At 50.7% G+C, this 20,946-nt stretch overlaps 1 protein-coding gene across 1 annotated transcript in view; it reads left to right on the top strand.

The window, feature by feature from the left end:
* KCNQ3 (potassium voltage-gated channel subfamily Q member 3) overlaps positions 1-20,946 on the top strand; it is a 310,000-nt gene that overhangs the window by 248,741 nt on the left and 40,313 nt on the right. Inside the window, exons 2-5 of the mRNA XM_060611348.3 lie at positions 8,205-8,295; positions 9,639-9,765; positions 13,637-13,809; positions 19,384-19,539. Of these exons, the coding sequence (XP_060467331.1) occupies positions 8,205-8,295; positions 9,639-9,765; positions 13,637-13,809; positions 19,384-19,539 (547 nt within the window). The remainder of the gene's footprint in view (positions 1-8,204; positions 8,296-9,638; positions 9,766-13,636; positions 13,810-19,383; positions 19,540-20,946) is intronic.

The following is a 20,946-nucleotide window of genomic DNA, read 5'->3' as shown; positions in this document are numbered from 1 at the left end:
TGACCTTGAGGGACTGATGTGTCTGGCTCCAGGGCCCACCCTCTTCCCTGACAGGAGGTCCCCAGAATACTTGGTCAGGTCTGGAGAAGTTTGCCCTGCAGTCCAACGTAGTGCAATTAGTTCCATCCACAGATATGCTCCTGAGGCAGCCATAGTAAGTTCAAATGGACTGTTGTCACTGTTAATAAGACAGGGGCACCTGGGTGGCTCAGTGGGTTAAGCGTCCGACTTCAGCTCAGGTCATGATCTCGCGGTTCCCCCATAATTTGTATTCTTTTCCCAAAATGTGTATTTCTTTTCCTCCATAAACCTGCATTATGTTCCTACTGTATTCCTCTAATCATGTTAAATATTCTGGTATTGATCTCAACAAAGGGGTTTTTAAGATTAAATCCCTAAATTTTAAGTTTCAAAATAGTTTTGGGGCACCTGGGTCGCTCAGTCAGCTAGCCATCTGACTTTGGCTCAGGTCATGATCTGACGGTCCATGAGTTTGAGCCCCACGTCGGGCTCTGTTCTGACAGCTCAGAGCCTGGAGCTGCTTCAGATTCTGTGCCTTCCTCTCTCTGTCTGCCCCTCCCCTGCTCATGCTCTGCCTCTGTCTCAAAAATAAATAAACACTAAAAAAAAATTTTAGGTTTCAAAATAGTTCTTCTGCACCACATCGGATGTGGAATGTATCTTCAGGTGACACTGAGGGAGTTAAATTGCCCTTGGCTCTCAGTGTAGGTCAGGGGTTGGGAAACTTTTTCTTAAAGACCCAGATGGTAAATATTTTAGGCTTGCGGGCCAGTCTCTCCTGCAGCTATTCAACTCTGCAAGAGCAGCCACAGATAATATGTAAACGAATAAGTATGACTGTGGTATTAAAAAAAAAACTATTTACAAAAATAGGCAGCAAGCTGGATTTGACCCAAGGGCCATAGTTTGCTATCTCTTGGTTTAAATGGTCAAAATGTGCATCTACTGTATTACACATCTGTGGGTCTGTTGGTCGGTGTGGATAGGGCATAGATAGATATAAACACAGATTTGCGTGTGGTTATTTGTGTATGATATTGTTACCTCATTTCAAGAACATGGGATTTTTAAAAACAAAGTGGTTTCTTTCTATATGTATTAAGGTCAATTTTTCGACTCCTCTCTATGAGCGTAAGATAAGGAAGGTAAGCAAGCAGCACCTGCTGAATGCCTGATGTTTAACAGAATTCTAGGCAGTTCACATACATGAATCTCTTCTAACCGCCATGCCCCTCCCATGAGGCAGGTTGAGAGGGTCCCTTTATTCCACAGTTAATGGAATTGGTGAAAATCTACAGACAGGGAATCTGCTGAAAATGGAACCAAACGTCACACCAAATAGTGAAGAAGACATCTCACTAGAAAATACAATTCAAATACAAAAGTGTGTGTATTGTATCTCATCATTAACAAAACACAGGTTGTAATTGCAGCCGTGCTCTAATTTGTGGAATGAGCAAAGACGGAATTGAGTGTGGATCTGAGGGTGTATTTTCTATGCTCAAATTATTTGCTAATACAATGTGACTTTGCATTTTATCTTCTCGACATTTGGGGGGGGGGGGGAGGACTCTAAAAGGTTTTTAATGCTCTGAGGTATCAGCTGATTTGTCTTTAATTGTTGGAGTGAGAGTGTCACTTGTTAATGGCTGTGCTGTATTTAGAACATCCCTCCGTTGTCATGTCCATCAACCTCACGAAATCCTGCATCTTTTGTAAGCTTTGCCTTCTCGCTGTGTACATGGTTCATGTTGTGCTGTTGGACGCGGTACGTGTTGGGGAGGCAGGGACTGGCCTGCGGCACATCCTCAAGGATGTTCGCATGGAGACTTCATCAGAGAAGTGGATTTGGGCTGTCACGATTTTTGCTGCCTTGCGTAATCTCTTAAAGGCTGGGATGAAGAATGCAATAACAAAAATCCCTTGTGTTGTTACTCCTGCATTGTAGATGAGGAACTGAGGCTCAGGAAAATAAACCTATCTAAGGTCATTTCGATTCTAGGTGGTGATCCAGGATTCAGATCCTGGTTAGCCAGGATTGGTTATCTATTACCGCATGACAAACTGCCACAAGATTTAGCAGCTTAACACAATATATGTTTATTACCTCAGTTTCTGGGAGGCGGGGGTCCGGGGACTTCTGCTTGGGGTTTCTCACAAAGACCACAATTAAGTTGTCGGCCGGGGCTGAGGTCTCATCTGAAGGTATGACTGGTGAAGAATCCTCTTCCAGGCTGCCTTTGGTGGTTGTTGGAAGAATTCGGTTCTTTGAGGGCTGTTGGACTGAGTGTCTCGCTTCCTTGCTGGCCATTGATCGAAGACCACCTTTAGTTCTGTACCACCTGGGCCTCTCTGCTTGCGTCATCAAAGCCACAAGAGAGAGGATCTCCCAGCAAGACGGCAGTCGCTGTGATTCTAAGAGGCTGTTGGGCCGACTCATAGGGAATCAGGAAATCCTTGGCACACGGTGGGTGCTTTACCTTTGGGGCATTTCAGCTGAAGATCGGTAGGATTCTGACGTCGTCTGAGGGGTTGGATTCTCTGCTCAAGAGCAAGAACCAATTGTGCTGCTGAGGATGGGGACGTGTGGGCTTACTCTGGCACCCGCAACACCTGCTCCCTAGAGGAGTCAGTTCTGCCTCCACCAGGCCGGGGAGAGTGTTTCTTACACGTCCCCACTTTGTGGCAGACAGACACGGATCGTAAGCAGGAGAGCCCGGTAGAGTCAGCTGCTGCCTTTCCCCCATCTAGGACCCTGGCCGAACTCCAGGTGCTCTAGAAGCTGCCCGAGAGCAACTGTAATTGGAGCGGGAGCCAGCTGGGACCTCAGGGAACTACCTGGAAATGCAACTGAGCGTCTCTGTTCCCAAGCTGGGAGACCGGAGGAGAAGGGCCGGGCCATCAGCCCCCTCCCCCTCCCTGCCTGTTCCCGAAGATTTTCCCTCCAGGCCCCACGGTGGCTCTCAGAGCCGGTGGGTCCCCCCAGCAGCGCCGCCCCTCCTCCTATCATGACCCCATTGCCTGGGCCTGGAGGCTCCATTCCTCATCTGTAAAGTGGGGACGCGAACATAACGGTGACAGTGACCCCACCTCGCAGGAGTAAAAGAGAAAATGGTGAGCAAAAGAAGTTATCAGATAAATTCTGGAGTTTCGCCACCTGTTTGTCTCGCTGCGAGAGAAGCCAGGGATGGGGAATACTTAGCTGTTAGGCCTCGTGTCTTGTTCCCAGAGGACCCAGCTTTGTTCCTGCGAGGGAGGCCAGGCCTGGCTGAGAAGAGGGCGCAGGAAACCCGGGTGCCACTGTGGGTCCTCAGTCGCTTTCGCTTGCGCTGCGGCCCAACCGAGGTTTGGTATTAAGGGGCCTGGACCGGAAGCTCTGGACCTTATGCTTGACATAGCACACGCAGGACCAAAGCAGCCTCCCTCCCGCCCTCCGCAAGCCCAGCTTGGCTGGAAGATGCAGAGGATTCGGGGGGAAGCATGTAGGAGGTGGTGTCTGATTTAAGGGCATGTCTGAGACCCTTGATCATGACCAGCCTTGCTGGCCAGGACAGCCGGACCCCGCAGACAGGAGGACGCTGTTGGCTCTCTCCCAGACATCGGCCACAAGCCCTGGCCCGACTTGCCGGCCCTGGGAGGAGGGAGAGTGTGGGCCGGAGGGAGGAGGGAGAGGGGAGAGGAGAAGTCAGGGGAAAGTCGGGTAAAGGAGACAGGCACAGATGCGGAGCAGGGATATCAGTGGCATGGCTAAAATCAACAGTACAAGAGTCACAAACACACACACACACACACACAAGAAGCAACAAGTGTTGGCAAAGATGTGGGGAAAAAAAGAAGGTTTGTGCACTGTTGGTGGGAATGCAACCTGGTGCAGCCACTGTGGGAAACAGTGTGGAGGTTCCTCAAAGAATTAAACTGAGGGGTGCCTGGGTGGCTCAGTTGGTTAAGCGTCTGACTTCAGCTCAGGTCATGATCTCGAGGTTTGTGAGTTCGAGCCCAGTGTTGGGCTCTGTGCTGACACCCTGGAGCCTGCCTCAGATTCTGTGTCTCCCTCTCTCTCTCTGCCCCTCCCCGACTCATGCTGTGTGTGTCTTCTCTCTCTCAAAAGTAAATAAACACTTAAAAAAAATTTTTTTTTAATTAAACATAGAACTACCATATGATCCAGCAATCACACTGCTGGGTAGTTACCCCCAAAATACAAAACCACTAATTCAGAGGGATACATGGACCCCTGTGTTTATTGCAGCATTATTTACAATAGCCAAGATAGGTAAACAGCCCAAGTGTCCATCAGCACACAAATGGATAAAGATGTGGTGCGTGTGTGTGTGTGTGTGTGCGCGCGCCTGTGATGGAATATTATTCAGCCATAAAAAAGAATGCGATTTTGCCATTTGCAACAACATCGATAGAGCTAGAGGATGTTATGCTAAGTGAAATAAATCAGTCAGAAAAAGACAAATACCATATGATTTCACTCATGCGTGGGTTTAAGAAACAAAACAAACAAAGGGGGGAAAGAGAGACAAACAACAACAAAAAATAGACTCTTGAGAACAGACTGCTGGTTGCCAAGGGGAGGTGGGTGGGGGAATGGGGGAAGGGGATTAAGGGCCACACTCGTCGTGATGAGCACCAGATGATGTAGGGAAGTGTTGAATCACTATATTATTGCACACCTGAAATTAATACCACACTGTGAGTTAGAGACACCGGAATTAAAATAACACACTTTTAAAAGTGACAGAGGAAGTAAAAGAGTCATCGGTGAGATGTGGGGGAGTGAGAGAGCCAAAACAGTAGGAGGGAAGACGGTGCCTGACCACAGACATCTGGTTTCCATGGTGAGACTGGTAATTCGGTCTGCGTGTCTGAAATCAAGTGCATATCTTAAGAGTAAGTTGAAAAGTGTGAAATACCGAAGAGCATCTTCCCCTTCCCCGATTAAGGTGGGCTTCTTGATGCTCTTAGCTTTATAAATGGTTGTTCTCCAATCTCAGAAAGTAATTTCCTGAAGTTGCAGGTGCTTTGAATTCCTTGAGGTCTGAGAAAATGCTTGGTGTTTGCTGCCCCCTGCTGGCTACAGCCTGGGTCTGCACACTCCCTGCAGATGGGAGTCAGGCTGACGTTGCCTTTCCGCGGCGGGTTAAGGCCAAAGGATCCCCTTTGCTGGCTCTAAAACCACAGGCTGTAAGAGCTGAAAGGAACTTAGGTTTCCACCCTCAACCTTCCCCCTGAGCTTTAGGCTTGAATTTTGATCAGCCTGCTGGATATTTCCACTTGAACCTCAAACTCAGCACGACGTAGTTAATATAATACGTTTTATTTCATATACAATGAAAACAAATGATTGCAAAATGATAATGGCTTATGCTCAGTCCTGGGATAGAAATGCAGTAGGGTGCTCCGGGACCCCAGGGGAGAGGCCACACAGGGGAACATGCAGAGAGCAGCTGAAGGCATAGAAGCCTCCAGAGGCAAGGCATGACTGGTGCTACCAAGACTTCGGCAGGGGCATGAAAGGGTGCTGGGGGGGCGGGATGGGCACAGAAGAAGAGCATCGAGACCGGCACACACACACTGAGGGAGTTTGAGGAAATGCTCTCATTCAGGATAGCTAGCCTGGGAGTGGGGAAGCAGCTAAAGAAAAGGCTACGAGGACAGCAAGGTCAGATCACCAAAGGCCCACATCTCTTGCTCAAGGAGAAGATTGCACTGGGTTCTGTGTCCATGAACATTTGCACTCTGCACATGCCCATGTTGTTCCTGATGCCTCGGGGGGGCATGGTCCGGGTCGACACACCTAAAACAGGCAATGTCCTGGATAAACTGGGACATGCAGGCAACTCTAGCTAAGCCTCAGATATACTCCCAACCCCTTGGCCACCGCCTCTTGGATGCTTTCGGTCTTGTGCTCCCAAAGCATGTGGTGGACACCCAGATCATAACCTCTATAACTGTTTGTCCTCTGTTTTCCCACTGCACTGGGAGGTCCTTGAAAAGGAGGGCTAGGTTTTATGCATGTTTGTATCTTTAAAACCAGTGCTGTGCCTGGGACAGAAGAGGCACTCGATACGTTGATGTTAAGTCACCATAAAAATAATAGCTAACATTTAATGAAGACACTCTTCCAGGCACCTGACGCGGATTATCTCATTGAAGAGCTGGGGACGTGGGCACCTTTACTGGGTTCATTTTATCGATGAGGGAACCAAGACGCTGAGAAGTTGTGTAACTTGCCTAAGATGACACCACATAAAGGAGGAAGGGGATTCTAACCTAGGGCTTATCTCCAGAGCCTGTGAATGAAGCAAATAAAGCCTTGAGAGAACCAGAGTGTGGATTTGCAGCATCATCCGAGACCACGTGCCCCAGGGCCTGCTGGGGAACCGGCCAGTGACGAGCGCGTGAACGGGAGAACACCGGGCTTCATTTGCGTGATGCTGTACAGTTGAGCAGATAACTCCCCATCCACTGTCTCCTGTGGCCCTCACAGCAGCAGGATCTCTAGGCTGATCTGTTGTTCCCATCCTCTGAATGTGGTCACCGAGGTTCCCCAGGTCAGTGAGCTACTCAAGATCACAGAGAAAGTGCAGAGCTTCCCTTTGAACCTGTGTCTTTGATCTCCAAACTCTGTGGTCATTTTACTGGCAACACGATTATCCAGATGGTAATGAATCTTTCTGATGAGTTTCTTCATCTGTCAAGTTCATGTCTACCTTGGGAGGTGGCTGTGAGGAAGGCCGCTGACAGTGGCCAGTGGCAGGTGATCACTAACAGGTGGTGTGGGGGCTGATGTTGTTACCGTCGTCATCACCACCGGAGAAGATTTGGGATTCAGGGTAGGCAGATTCCAGGCATGGGTCCGGAACCGTAAGTTTAAAATAAAACGACCAAACGCGGGACGGAGTTGAAAATCTTGTTTAGGTTCCTGGAAAGCTTGGAAATACCGATTCAGATCTGCCGATCACTAGGCTTATTGATCAGAAAATGTGATCCGGGCCACCAAGGGTCAGAGCCAGGACTCGGGTCCCCAGCCAAGGCCAGGAGCAGACGTCTCCAAACCTCCCAACGTCGTGGTCCTTTCCATCGTGGCATGAGACGGCTTTCCGATTGGCTGGACTGTGGGCTCAGGAGGACAGATCCAGCTTATTCATCATAAGCCTATGAAGCCTAGCTCTGTGTCCCCAGTGACTACCATGTAAATATCGAATGAATCAATGAATGAATGAATGAGTGAATGAATGCACAAGTGGGTACCCACATACACAAGCAAGCCACCAAAGCGTGGATGGGAACCCAGGAGAGTGGAATAGAGTGGAAGGACCAAGCCTCACCCATGGACCCTAAGGAACCTGGTGCTGAGCACTGAGCCAGAGAGTCTCCACCAAGGGGGAGGGAGAGCCATTTTTCTTTGCTGAAACAATGAAGCATGCACACACACACGCACACACAGTCTCCCTCTCCCCACCCTCCCCCACCACCGAATTCATGTAGATGATCATTTCAAAGGATTATTTGCAGTGTGCTCCTGCCTGAGGCAGGCACATGAACAAGATGACCTCTCTGTGACTTTTCCAGGACCAGCATTCTGCATCATGCATTGGGGTGGCTCCTCTTTTTTCCATTAGGAAGAACACTTTGTAATTTCAAAAACAATTCTGAAGGTCCCCAAATGAGAGAGGTTGTTTCCTCTAGTAACTAGTGTCTGTAAGAAGAATAATACTAAGACATGATCACGGAGGCCCTTGCTGAATTTATCAATCTTTGAAACGAATTTGTCACTTGTTTATACTAAGAATGTTTCATATATTTGAAAACCATTGTCCTATATGTTCAAGAGACATTATTGATTCATTTATATTCCTGTTGCTTTGCCAAAGCTTTGTGGTGACTTGGTCTGAAAAATTCTGCAGCACCCCCCCCCGCCCCCCCCCCCCCGCAACTGGTTCCACTAACCAGCTGGTAAAGTAGAGCTGTGCACACTGCTTACACTTTCTCAGATCTGTTTTCTTTCATTGAATGATAATTCCTACCTGCCACCCAGGTTTGCTGTGAGGTTAAGGGGGATAACAGAGAAAGCGCATGCCAACGTCTGAGGGAAGTCATAGCTTCATCCTGTCTGACACCTTCCTCTGGAGCAAGCCAGGACTAGATGTTTCCTCCTTCCTCCCTTCCAGGTTCCTGATTGTCCTGGGATGCTTGATTCTGGCCGTGCTGACCACGTTCAGGGAGTACGAGACTGTTTCGGGAGACTGGCTGCTATTACTGGTGAGATCGCGTACCTGCCATGGTGCTGTTCCGGGGCAGACACCTCTGGTCGGACTTTCACAGTGAAGGGCAAGGGGGCTGCCCTGGGGCACCACTGGTGTTGGCTTCCTGGAGCCTGCGACCAAGTCCAGGCCCAAGAGAAAGCAATGCCGGGGTCAGTTGGTCAGGTCTGCCAAGGGTACAGGCGGAGGGGAATGACATTTGTTATGCTAGAGATGAGAGGGCACAAACAAGGTCATAGCAAAAACCAAACATTAGTTGTATTACAAACTGTAGCTTCCTAACCCTCTGAAAGCTAACACAAACACATGCTCTGTTTTACAACCTGCCTCTGCTTTTTCTCCTTGAACCCTAAGGATCTCTGACTCCCTTCAAGGCCAAGTACCAAATCCCATTTGTGCATTAAAGTCCCCACGTCCTCCCCCCCCACCCCGGGCCCTCTGCCTATTTTCTCTCCGTGTTCACCATCTGCACAGGAAAGGGATGCCAGCCCCCCAGTTAAGGTCCACAAAATGGCAGAACCTTCGCCTTGCACTGAGCATGTCATTCGTGACACCAGATTCAGCAAATTCCTTCTCAGGTGATTTTAGTCCACACCGTCTCACGCTGAGACCTTAGCAGGTGCATCCTGGGAAGCCATCTAGCTCCAGGAGCTAAGTTTCGGGGATTATCACAGAGCGACAACCCCCCAAGGGTCCCAGGAGGTCACCAAAGAGAGGGGGGCAAAGGTGTCTGTGTCTGATCAACAAGGGAGGCGGGAAGGAAGGAGGAGGCCCTGGGTCCAGGGAGAGAGCACAGCATGATGCTTATGCCCGTGGGCTCTGAGCCTCAGTGCCAGTCCAGGAGTCCTTCTTTGCCACTTTCTAGTCTGGAGAAATGTGTTTACTCCTTGGTTTCTCAAAACGTAAAATGAGGATAATGTTAGAAAACACTTGAGGCGGTGCCTGGCCCAGGAGCCGCGCTTAGTAACTGTTGGCCATGATTAGCAATGCCAGGGGCCAGGCACTGGGTGAGATTAGTAGACTGATACTTCTCTCTTCAATTTAACTGCACTTAAGGAGCTGGAAAAGAGACTTTGAAAAAAATGATCCGTTGGAACCAAAGCAGAGAGAGGAAAGCAAGTGATCACTTTGCGAGGCTGATGTCAGGGACAGTTAGCACATGAGAGTGGACACGGGAGCTGTCCCAAACCGAATGGCGGTGATAACATGCTCTCCTCCCCCGTCCACCATGAAAATGGCCACAACAGAAATCCCGTTCTTCAGAGCCTCGGAACAGAAATCGCTCCTTCCAGACAACTGGGTCCTGGTCGATCAGTGTCTGTCCATATGTTCTTAACGCAGGAAACATTTGCTATTTTCGTCTTTGGAGCCGAGTTTGCTTTGAGAATCTGGGCTGCCGGATGTTGCTGCCGATACAAAGGCTGGCGAGGAAGACTGAAGTTTGCCAGGAAGCCCCTGTGCATGCTGGGTAAGCCCTGACCCCCCAGTCACATGTGGCCCTGGTCCCCTGCTTTGGGTGCACCATTTCCCCGAGGGAATTTTAAGCAGCCGCTGTTCTCCTGGGGAATCACGTGGTATTCTGGAAGCCAGCAGAGCCTCCGACCCTACCTCGATGGGGAAGAGCTGCTCCAGTGTCCGGATGCCGAATTCCTTCCTCCGCGGCTTGCCCTAACGGCTCAACAGGGCAGGGATTCTCAATGGGTCGGGGTGGGGGCCGCTCTTGGCATTGGGGCTGTGAAGGAGCAGCTCATTATAGGACGTTGAGCATCCCCAGTTGCGAAACTCGGTAGCCCCCAGTCACTGTGACAACCCAAACTGCCCGCAGCCTTCCAGACTGGCTTTGTGGGCGGGGGAGGGGTGACGCCACTGCCAGTTGAGAACTCCTTCTGTAGGTCCACGTTATGCCCATTTTACAGAGGGGGAAGCCGAGGTTCGCGGTGCTGAGTCATTTTCTGGTCACAACAGGTAGTAAGCAGCAGATTCCATCCTGACACCCAGGTCTGGAAGAATCTAACACCTGTGCCCTCCCTCCCTACCATGTTGCTGGGCCTTGACCCAAAAGTTGCTTTGGGGAGATGTCACTGACACCTTTCCCTCTGGGTGCAGGCGTTTTGACAGCGGAGAAGGCGGTCACTTTCGTTTACCCCTGTTGGTGCAGCATGGACCCATATGTTCCCAACTGGAGATCCTACTAAAATCATATAGCGACAGGGACGGGGAGGAGGAGGAGTCTCAAATTCCTAGGTCACAGAACGCCAGGGCTCGGAAGGCCCTCCAAAGGCACTGAGTCCAACATGCCACCCCGCCGGATGCTCCCGCCCCCTTTACAGCAGCCTTCAAGTGGTCACCTACTTGCATACCTCCAGTCCCGGGGCGCTCACCACCTTCCAAGGTATTTATGCCACCTTAAGTCTTCGGACTGTCTTCAGATAATTGAGTTCCATCATTCTGTTCCTCGTCTCCACTCCAGCAGTGGAAAAATGTGCTTCGTGGCTCCAGCTACACCTGGTATGACGTGTTCTTGGAATCATCACCTCTTCTCCGAGCATGCTCACCGCCCTTTTAAAAAGCAGCCCCCAGGACTGAACACAGCCCTTTGGGTATGGATGGCCAGCCCAGGGAAGAGGAGCTGGACCGCTCTTCGGTCCTAGGTGCCACACTTCTGTCCACGCAGCCAAGGGTGAGCTGCCTGGCGGCCACAGCTGGTGGCACCGCCCTGACCATGACTGAAACTGCTCTTTCTTCTGCCCGTCTGCTGCTGAGGTTGCATCCCTGAGGGTTTCGTTTCTGACTCGGAACTTTTAATGCAAGGAGAGGGCACGTGGGTGTACGCGTGTGTGTGCACGCTCGTGCACATGACTTTGGAGAACTTTGCAGTTACTGATTTTTTTTTTCATACTTTTTTTAAGCTTTCTTTCTCTGGCCTCCTCCCCTGTCTGCCCCTGTCTTTGTCCATTCAGGCAGCTAGAACAACGCCCCAGACTGGGGGCTTATGAACAAGAGACATGTCTTTCTCATGGTCCTGGAGGCCGAAGTCCAAGATCAGGGTGCCGGGCTCTGGGCGAGTCCCTCTTCTGGGTCCCAGGCTGTCCACCCCTTCTTGGTCTCCGTGCTGTGTCCTCACACCGTGGAAAGGGTGGGGAGCTCTCAGGAAGCTCTTTTATCAGGGCACTAATCCCACTTACGAGGGTTCCACCCTCATAACCTCATCACCGCCCAGGGGCCCCACCTCCTAAGACCGTCTCACTGGGGGACAGGATCTCAGCATATGAATTTGGGGAAGACACAGACATTCAGACCATAGCAACCCCAGCTTGCCTTCCCTTTTTTTTTTTTTTTTTTTTTAACCTTCCTTTCAAGTCTTTTGCAAAGTGTTAAGCTGACTTCTTTTTCTTCTTTGGAGAGATCTATGTAAGTGCTGACCAGACGTCGTGTGTGTGTGTGTGTGTGTACGTGTGTGTGTGTTGGCAGGAGGTAGGGGAAGCGACTTTGTGCCCAAACTCAGAGGTTCCTACCCAGTTGGAGAACATCCTAGTGTTGTGTGGAGCCTGGACCCTTCCAGGACAAGCACATTCCCCGTGGAGGAGTCTCTCCACGATTCTAAGAGGGGCTGATTTGACCGAGGTCGTAATGACACTGCAGCTGCCAGCCTCCCCTGGAGAGCCGAGCCCCCACCCCCAGCATCCCCATCCTTGCTGGCTTCCTTTCTGGGGTGCCTGCGTTTTCTGCTCTCCTCATCTCGACTTCTCCCATAACATGGCTCTTGTGGGTAATGTTGCTTTTCTCTACGTGTTGGACATGAGAGCGGGTGTCCCGTCAGTGAACATCACGGCTTCCATATTCGAGGCAGCTTCAGACCCTGCCATTTCGGGTGTGAATGGATCCAACCGGGCCAGAATGTTCCATTCGCTCTGCGCATCGTAGGCCTGACACATTTGCCACGCATCCAGGTTCTGTTGTGTTTTGCTTTCTACACACATTGTAAGTGGATAACTTCACACAGATAAACTGAGAAGCCTAGCCAAGGATACGGACATATTGGCATCCAGATGTTTGACACCCAAGTTTTTCCCAAAAGTTAAGCGCATTTTAGGCAACACTTTGATATGGCAAACGTAGCCAGGTGTGAATTGAGGGACCTGTTCCGAGCCAAGAGACCAACACAGACAAAGGTATGGAGGTGTGAGAGAGCGCTGTGTGCTCAGCAAACCGCACCTGCTTCTGGAAGGCTCCTAAGGGCCAGGCCACAGGGTTTTCAGGAGCTTGGACTTTACCCAGCGGATAAACATTGCTTCCAGTGTGTTCCTTAGAACCCGATGCTCTTGCAAAACAACAGTCCCATGGTCGAAATCTTTGGGGAAAGACTGTACTTCATTTGTTTAACTGAGAGCCACCGTGCATACTCGCATTTTGATGGTTCCTGGAAGTCCTAAAGCAGCAAAACCTTCTTAATGGATTTTTTTCCCCCAAATTGACTTGGCTATGGGGTCCTTTTTACCTGCTGGCCTCTGCAGTGGGGTAGGGAGATGGTCGGCATGGGTATTGCCTCCCTCGCCCCCAGTCTCCTCTGCCTCTCTGCTCTCAGTCACCAGCATCGCAATTCATGGGTGGACCTCATGTTTTAGCACAGTCTACGCCAGGGCCTTCCCTGAAGCCGAGGGAGACCACCAGGTGGCACAGCTCAGAAGTGTGGGGACATTCACCACCCCAGGGGTGACCGTCCACCAGCAGGGGGCAGGAGCCCCCAGACCGAAGACCCAGCTCCCATCTTCCAGGGCGACAACCTTGGGAGGTGTTCCGCCTGCAGAACAGAGCCTGCTCACACCCATCTCACCTTGCCTTTCTCCTTCCCTGGCTCCCTCTCCCCTCTCCCCTCCCTTGTGCCTCCTGGGAGATTATCTCCCCACACGTCACCCACGGCCAAGGCCTGGATTTGGTGCCGCTTTTAGGGGAAACCTGCCTTCAACAGCGTCTGAGCTTTAGGCTTCACCTCCACAACCGGGGCAGCCCCGACCCCTCCTCTGGGGGCCGGGGTGGGGGAGGGGGGTGCCCTCGGGGAACCGCTTCCCTGGGATCGAGAGTAAAGGCTCTGACAGTCCTGCCCCCAGTCCCCCCGCTCGGCTTGGGAAGGCGCGCGCGCTCACTTCCCTTTTCTCCATCTGCCACAGGAGACTAAGCCTGCCTACCACGTGCGACTGGTGTCACGGTTTCGCCCAGCGATGCCCGGCACGTGTGGGGCTGCAGGCAGCCAGTGGCTGCGACGGCTCCACTGCCTTGGCCTGACCTTCTTTTCCTTCTCCCCCCCCCGCCCCCCGCCCCCCCTCTGTCCCCGCTGCCAGACATCTTCGTGCTGATCGCCTCCGTGCCGGTGGTTGCCGTGGGAAACCAGGGCAATGTGCTGGCCACCTCGCTGCGCAGCCTGCGCTTCCTGCAGATCCTGCGCATGCTCCGCATGGACCGCAGGGGCGGCACGTGGAAGCTCCTGGGCTCCGCCATCTGCGCCCACAGCAAAGTAAGTGGCGCGGAGAAGCCGCCAGCCCGCGTGGGCCTCTCGCCCACCGGTGGTGCCTTGCGGGGCTTCCCCTCCCGCGCGGTGTCCCCCCCGAGGGCGGTCGCGGTGCCACCACCGGTGATGAGGGGGAGGAGGAGGAGGAGGAGGAAGAGAGGCACAAGCAGGGGTGCAACAGCAGCAAAAGCAGGCACATCCGGGTTCAAGCCCTCTCCCGCTCCACCCTGTGGCCGAGGCGCTCAACTCTCCTTGAGCCTCGGGTTCCTCATTTCTAGAGGGAAGATGAGGATAGCTCTGCCTCCCGGTCGTCGAGGGGGTGAAATGAGCCAGCGCAAGGCAGCGGAAAGGTTCAGGGCGCCCACAGACTGGGGGGAGTCCCAACTCTGTTGGCGTGACTGGGGATTTTCTGTAACCTCCTGGGTCTTGGTTCCTGCGTTTATAAAATGAGGATGGGGCGCCTCGGTGGCTCAGTGCCTTGAGCGGCTGGCTCTTGATCTCAGCTCAGGCCTTGATCTCGGGGTTGTGAGTTCAAGCCCCCCTCTCCTCCCCCGGCTTCGGGCTCCCTGTTGGACTCTATGTTGGGCTGTGTGCTGGGTGTGGAGCTTACTTAAAAAGGGGGTACCTGGGTGGCTCAGTCAGCTAAGCTTCTGAGTATTGATTTCAGCTCAGGTCATGATCTCACAGTTCGTGGGTTTGAGCCCCACTTTGGGCTCTGCACCAAGCAGAGCCTGGTTGAGATTCTCTTCCTCTCTCTCTCTGCCCCTACGTCACTCTCTCTCTCTCAAAATAAATAAATAAATTTTTAAAAGAAGAAGAAGAAGAAGAAGGGGGCACCTGGGTAGCTCAGTTGACTAAGCGTCTGGCTCTTGATTTCGGCTCAGGTCATGATCTCATAGGTTATGAGATCAAACCCCACATCAGGCTCCATGTTGACAGGGCAGAGCCTGCTTGGTATTCTCTCTCTCTCTCTCTCTCTCTCTGTCTCTCCCTCCCCCCCCCCCAATCTGTGCTTCCCCCACTCACATTCTCTTTCTTTCTCTCTCTCAAAATAAATAAGCTTTAAAATAGATAAATAATTTTTTTAAGTATAAAATGAGGATGATAATGCACTCACCTCAAACGGTGAAAAGATTTAGAACATGCTGTTCTTATGAGCTTCCTCAGCAGTTGAAATGAGAATCCTAGCTGCTCGCGCGAGAAAAGATACATTTCAGCGCCTGGATAATAGTAGGTGCTCATTTATTATTCCAAATATGCTTTTCTTCACAAACAATACAAATAAATATAGAAATAAAATGAAATACAAAGGTAGAAACACCTGGAGCCCTTCACCTCATGAAGCCATACATGCTTTATTCTGTCTCTGTTCCCTCTGACCCCAGACTCGGTGAGGTCTGAGCTTTCTTTCGAGATTTCTGTCCTCCACCTGACCGTTTACTCTCTTGGCAGGGGACACGCTAGCAATACCTAACCTTGTAGCCATGGAGCTGAGCTGATTCACGGCTCCGGCAGACATCAGGGCTGAAAATGGCTGGTTTCGATTCCTGTCCTGTGTTCCCTCAGATTCCAATAGAAGACTGTTGCATATTTCCCATGGAGTTCCCGGGAAGAGACAGATCCACGCCACCGCCAGACCCCACGCCCGAGGTCAGGTGGGCCGAACTTCAAGACAAAATGACATCTCCGTGGCGGGAGACCAAAGGCAGAAAAAGAAACTGCTTGTCAAGCCCTACGTGCCATTCGGCCCCCGACACGTCCCCGCTCTTAGCATTGTGCTGTTCCTAGGCCGCAGCATGGCTGCTGGGCCGCCATTCACTTCTGGGTCAGGCGGTGCGTTTAGGAAGTGAGCACATGCCAGGATTCCAGCCCCGCTTCCCCATTTATTAACCTTACTCCCCACTCTAAGCCTGGTGAAGGAGCACTTGTCAATTCTTCTCTTCATCCACTCATTCAAAACCTCTGTCCTCCGGGCCGGGTCCCACGACTCGCTCCTCTGGGTTTCGGCAACACAGAGTGGAGGCCCGTGTTACACGGGGTGAGGATTTCAAGGTCAGGCTAGGCCAGGCTGTGCTGCCGGGACAAAGAAGCCCGGAGTTTCTGCGACTTCGCGCAAAAATGCCGCTGCCTTCTCACTCACGTGGGGTCTGACGTGAGCCTGGAGCCCCCTGCGCAGTGGACTTCAGGAACAGGCAGGAAGCTGCTGCCGGCATTGCCCCCACATGGGCTCCACCCTAGTCCCCCAGTCCCAGTCTGATCGCAGGGTGGCTCAGGGCAGGAGTCTGTGGACAGAGGATGGGGGGGGGGTGGGGGCAGCCACAGGCCGTGACCAGCAAAAAATCGTGGAAAGTCAGAATTACCTTGAAGAGCCTTCTGAATGACTGCAAAGCACAGAACTGGGACACATTTTCACTCCTTTTCAGTGCTCATTATGCTACTTCTTAATAATCCAACAAAACCAATTTTCCTGTGCGCTGATGAACAGACCGCAGTTTCCCCAGCTAAGCACCAGATGAAACTTCTGACTCGCACTTGGGGGCCGGAGGGTATGACAACACATAGGAACATGAGAGCCGCGCTCAACGAGGCGAGAAGTTCGTGCCCAGACAGTCACTGGGGAAGGACCATCCAGTTCACCTTTCTCTTCTTGAGCTTGCCCGGCAGGGCCGACAGTCACCAAAGGGAATGGCTGGCTGGCTGGGTTGCCTGCACCATTGAAACCTCTCTGGGCTGTAAAGTGAACTCACCAAAGGGCACTGTGCACATGATGCTGTGGGGGAAGCCATACCTAAGCAGTGAGCAGAATAAGTGTTACAGGTTTGGAGAAGTCTACTTGGGACGTAGCGAAAGCATAAGGGAACTACAGATGAGCTCCGTCTCCTTGAGCAAGTGAATGTTCGGGAAACTTGCATCATGGAGGTGACGGGAATCTCAAGATGACCCACTCCTCTTCATGGGGAAGGGCAGTGTGGGCAGTGAGACGAGTGTGAACAGCGGCACGAAGCACCCCTCTCAGCGAGAGCTGACCCAGAAGGTCAGAGAGATGGGGCATATGGATATGACCCACTTTGTTCCCCGGGAAGACGTAGCAGGGGCGTCAGACCTAATCTTCAGACTGTGTTTGCCAATAACCTTGACTTTCTTCTGCCCAACCTACCATGCTGACCTTTGAAATCGGAATAGAATGAGAGAAATCGAAAGAGGCTTAGGGATCCTCTGGGTCAGGGTATTCGAAACTTCGGTGAGTGGCCGATCTTTGCCATATCCCTGCACCGTCCTTACTGTTTCTTAGCGTTTTTCTCTTAATCGACTCACTTTTGTGCATTCACTCCTACGTCCTAGTCTATCATGTGATAATATCCACGAGATAATGGGTTTTATGGTCATTTTAATTTATGCTAATTTTTAATATAGTTTAAATCAGTACGTGGCTCTTTAACATAAAAACTGCCTGTCTTCCTTCCATGAGGAGTACACGTGTCACTTTGAGGAACTGTGATCTGGTACTTCCATTTCGAAAATGAAGAAACGAAAGCTGGGGAGGGGGATAATTTGCCAGGATCACACAGGAAATCAGTGGCGGGGCTGGGTTCCCTAGGCCACGCTAGCGACCCCTGCTGTTGATTTCCCAGTAGCGCCGAGCTTTATCTTGGATCTGAGAAGTTCTGCCCGGAATCAAGTCTCCTGAGTCCTGGGCCTTGTCTCAGAGGCAGCTGTCAGGTTTTCCTGCCTCCCTACCTCCCTGTGAAGTCTCGGGAGCTGTGATATTGAGGATCCCTGAAGACAGAACTCTTCCTCTCCTCCTAGAGCTATACACTCCTTCTGTTAATGATGGAAGGAAGGACCATATTATTACCACGAAGACAGGAAACAACAAGTGTTGGCGAGGATGTGGAGAAAAGGGAACCCTCGTGCACTGTTGGTGGGAATGCCACTTGGTGCAGCTGCTGTGGAAAACAGTAGGAAGGATCCTCAAAAAAATTGAAACCAGAAATATCCTATGACCGAATAATTCCACTATTGGGTATTTACCCAAAGAAAACAAAAACACTAATTCAAAAAGATATATGCACTTTTATGTTTATTGCAGCATTGTTTATAATAGCCAAGACATGGAAGCAACCTAAGTATCTATCAATAGACAAAGGGATGAGGAAAATATGGTGTATATATACACAATGGAATATTAGCCATAAAAAAGGACGAGATCCTGCCATTTGTGAGAGCATGGATGGACCTAATGGATATCATGCTAAGTGAAACAAGTCAGCAGAAAGACAACTACCATACGATTCCACTCGTAAGTGGAATCTAAAAAAGACAACGAAGAGAGCCCAAATGTCCATCGACTGATGAGTGGATAAAGAAGATGTGGTATATATATACAACGGACTATGACTGAGCCATCAAAAAAGAATGAAATCTTGCCATTTGGAACAACATGGACGGAACTAGAATGTATTCCACTAAGCAGAATAAGTCAGAGAAAGACAAATACCGTATGATTTCACTCGTGTGGAATTTAAGAAACAAAACAGATGAACGTATGGGAGGGGGGGTAGAGAAGAGAGGGAAACAAACCGTAAGCGACTCTTAATGATAGAGAACAAACTGAGGGTTGATGGAGGGAGGTGGGTGGGAGATGGGCTAGATGGGTGATGGGGATTAAGGAGGGCACTTGTTGGGATGAGCACTGGGTGTTCTATGGAAGTGATGAATCACTGAATTCTACTCCTCAAACCAATATTGCACCATATGTTAACTAAAATTTAATTTTTTTAAATTCTAACAAATAAATAAAATAACAACTAACAAATGAGTTAAGCAAAAACCAGAATCAGACCTTTAAATACAGAGAAGAGAGGCTCCTGAGTGTCTCAGTCAGTTAAGCATCTGACTCTTGATTTTGGCTTAGGTCATGATCTCACCGTCTGTGGGTTCAAGCCCCGCATCGGGTTCTGCACTGGTGGCTCGGAGCCTGCTTGGGATTCTCTCTCTCCCCCTCCGCACCCTGCCCCTCCCCTGCTCACACACATGCGTTCTCTCTCTCTCTTTCTGTCTCTTTCTCTCAAAAATAAATAAATAAACATTTAAAAAAATACAGAGAACAAACTGATGGTTGCCAGAGGGAAGGAGGTAGAGGGTTGGACAAAATGGGTCAAGGGGAGTGGAAGATACAGGCTTCCAGTGAGGGAATGAATAAGTCACAGGAATAAAAGACAGCATAAGGAATATGGCCGATGACATTGTAATAGAGCTATAGCGGGACAGATGATAGCTACACTTGGGGCGAGCATAACATAATGTGTAACCTTGCGGAATCACTATGTTGCACACCTGAAACGAATGCAATGTGTCAACTATACTCAAATTTAAAAACAGAAAGAAAGAAAAAGGAAAGAATGACCGTATTACTGATCCCCTTTCATGGTGACGGGAGGTGAGGCTCAGGGAGGTACATAACCCGCCCACAGTCACAATGTTCGTAAGCCCGGACTCCACCTCCAGGGTATCTGCCTCCAGCATGCGTCCAGAGACTTCTCAGTGACCACCTCCCTTGTCCACTGCTTGCTCTCCCAGGAGCTCATCACTGCCTGGTACATTGGGTTCCTGACGCTCATCCTTTCTTCGTTTCTGGTCTACCTGGTTGAGAAAGACGTGCCCGAGGTGGATGCACAGGGAGAAGAGATGAAGGAGGAATTCGAGACCTATGCAGATGCCCTCTGGTGGGGCCTGGTGAGTCACCATCTTGAAGGCCCCCCATGGGGACTGACTGTTAGAGACAGAGGTGTGGAGGGCGCGGCATGGGTGTTCTCCTAGGTGGCAGCCGCGTGCACGCACAGGTGCATGCACTTGGAATGGGCTTTTCCTTAGTGCTTACAAGTGATGGGAATAGTCAGCGCCCATCATCACCCAGGGACCTTGCTTCATTAGTTGTAGGCTGTTATCAGCTGAGCCGTGCATGTGCAAACAGCCGCAGTGGCAGGTGCACACACGTGCACTCAGACCTTCAAACGCACCTGGAGACCCACAGCCCCGTACCCACCAGGGACACGTGTTACAGACACTAGCAGTTTCCGAAGGCTTACTTTGCTCCAGAGCATTGCTCTAAAGTCCTTCCTTGTATTAACATATTTTAAACACAATTTCTATTTTGAGTCCCTTTTTTTTTTAATTTTTTTTTTTAACGTTTATTTATTTTTGAGACAGAGAGAGACAGAGCATGAACGGGGGAGGGTCAGAGAGAGAGGGAGACACAGGATCTGAAACAGGCTCCAGGCTCTGAGCCGTCAGCCCAGAGCCTGACGCGGGGCTCAAACTTACATACCGCGAGATCGTGACCTGAGCCGAAGTCGGACGCTTAACTGACTGAGCCACCCAGGCGCCCCTGAGTTCCTTTTTTTAAGTGGGGAAACTGAGGGGGCGACTGGGTGGCTCAGTTGGTTAAGCGTCGGCTCAGGTCAAACCACTTCGGCTCAGGTCATGAGCTCGTAGTTTGTGGATTCAAGCCTCACGTCGGGCTCCGTGCTGACCGTTCGGAGCCCAGAGCCTGCGATGGATTCTGTGTGTGTGTCTCTCTCTCTGCCCCTCCCCTTCCTCTCAAAAATAAAGATTAAAAAGAAATTAAAATAAAATGGGGAAATTGAGGCATGAAGCGGTTAAGTATGTAATGAAGCCAAGACAGATCCCTGAGCCAGTTAGTGGTGGAACCTGGGATTTAAACTCAGGCAGTCGGCCTCCAGAGGCCACACGCTTAACCGCTCTGCTTTCCCGTTCTCCATATTCGTAAGTATGTGTGCACAGTCAACTACACTTGTAAAAACACCCAGGACTATACAACACCCATCAGCACAGACAAGTGCACACATACAGAGATACCCATGCACACATACACAATATGTATAAACGCACTCATAGGCGCGCATACATTGGGAAACATGGCCATACCCAAAATCACACATAGGTAAATATGCCAGGAATTCCCGTGCACGTGTTTGCAATTATTTGAAATGTTTGTTGGCTGATCGACTATAGGTAGGAAATCCGTAACTTAGAAACAGGTGTGGTCTCCAGGCTCCCACGTACTTACTTGGCACTTGGTACCTTGTCTCCCTTGGGGGAAACATCCCCAGGCAGTACAAA

The sequence above is a fragment of the Panthera onca genome, chromosome F2, assembly GCF_046562875.1.
Source record: "Panthera onca isolate mPanOnc1 chromosome F2, mPanOnc1 haplotype 2, whole genome shotgun sequence".
Taxonomy (NCBI): Eukaryota; Metazoa; Chordata; class Mammalia; order Carnivora; family Felidae; genus Panthera; species Panthera onca.
Note: the sequence above shows the minus strand (reverse complement) of the source record. Positions and strands in the feature narration are given on the sequence as shown.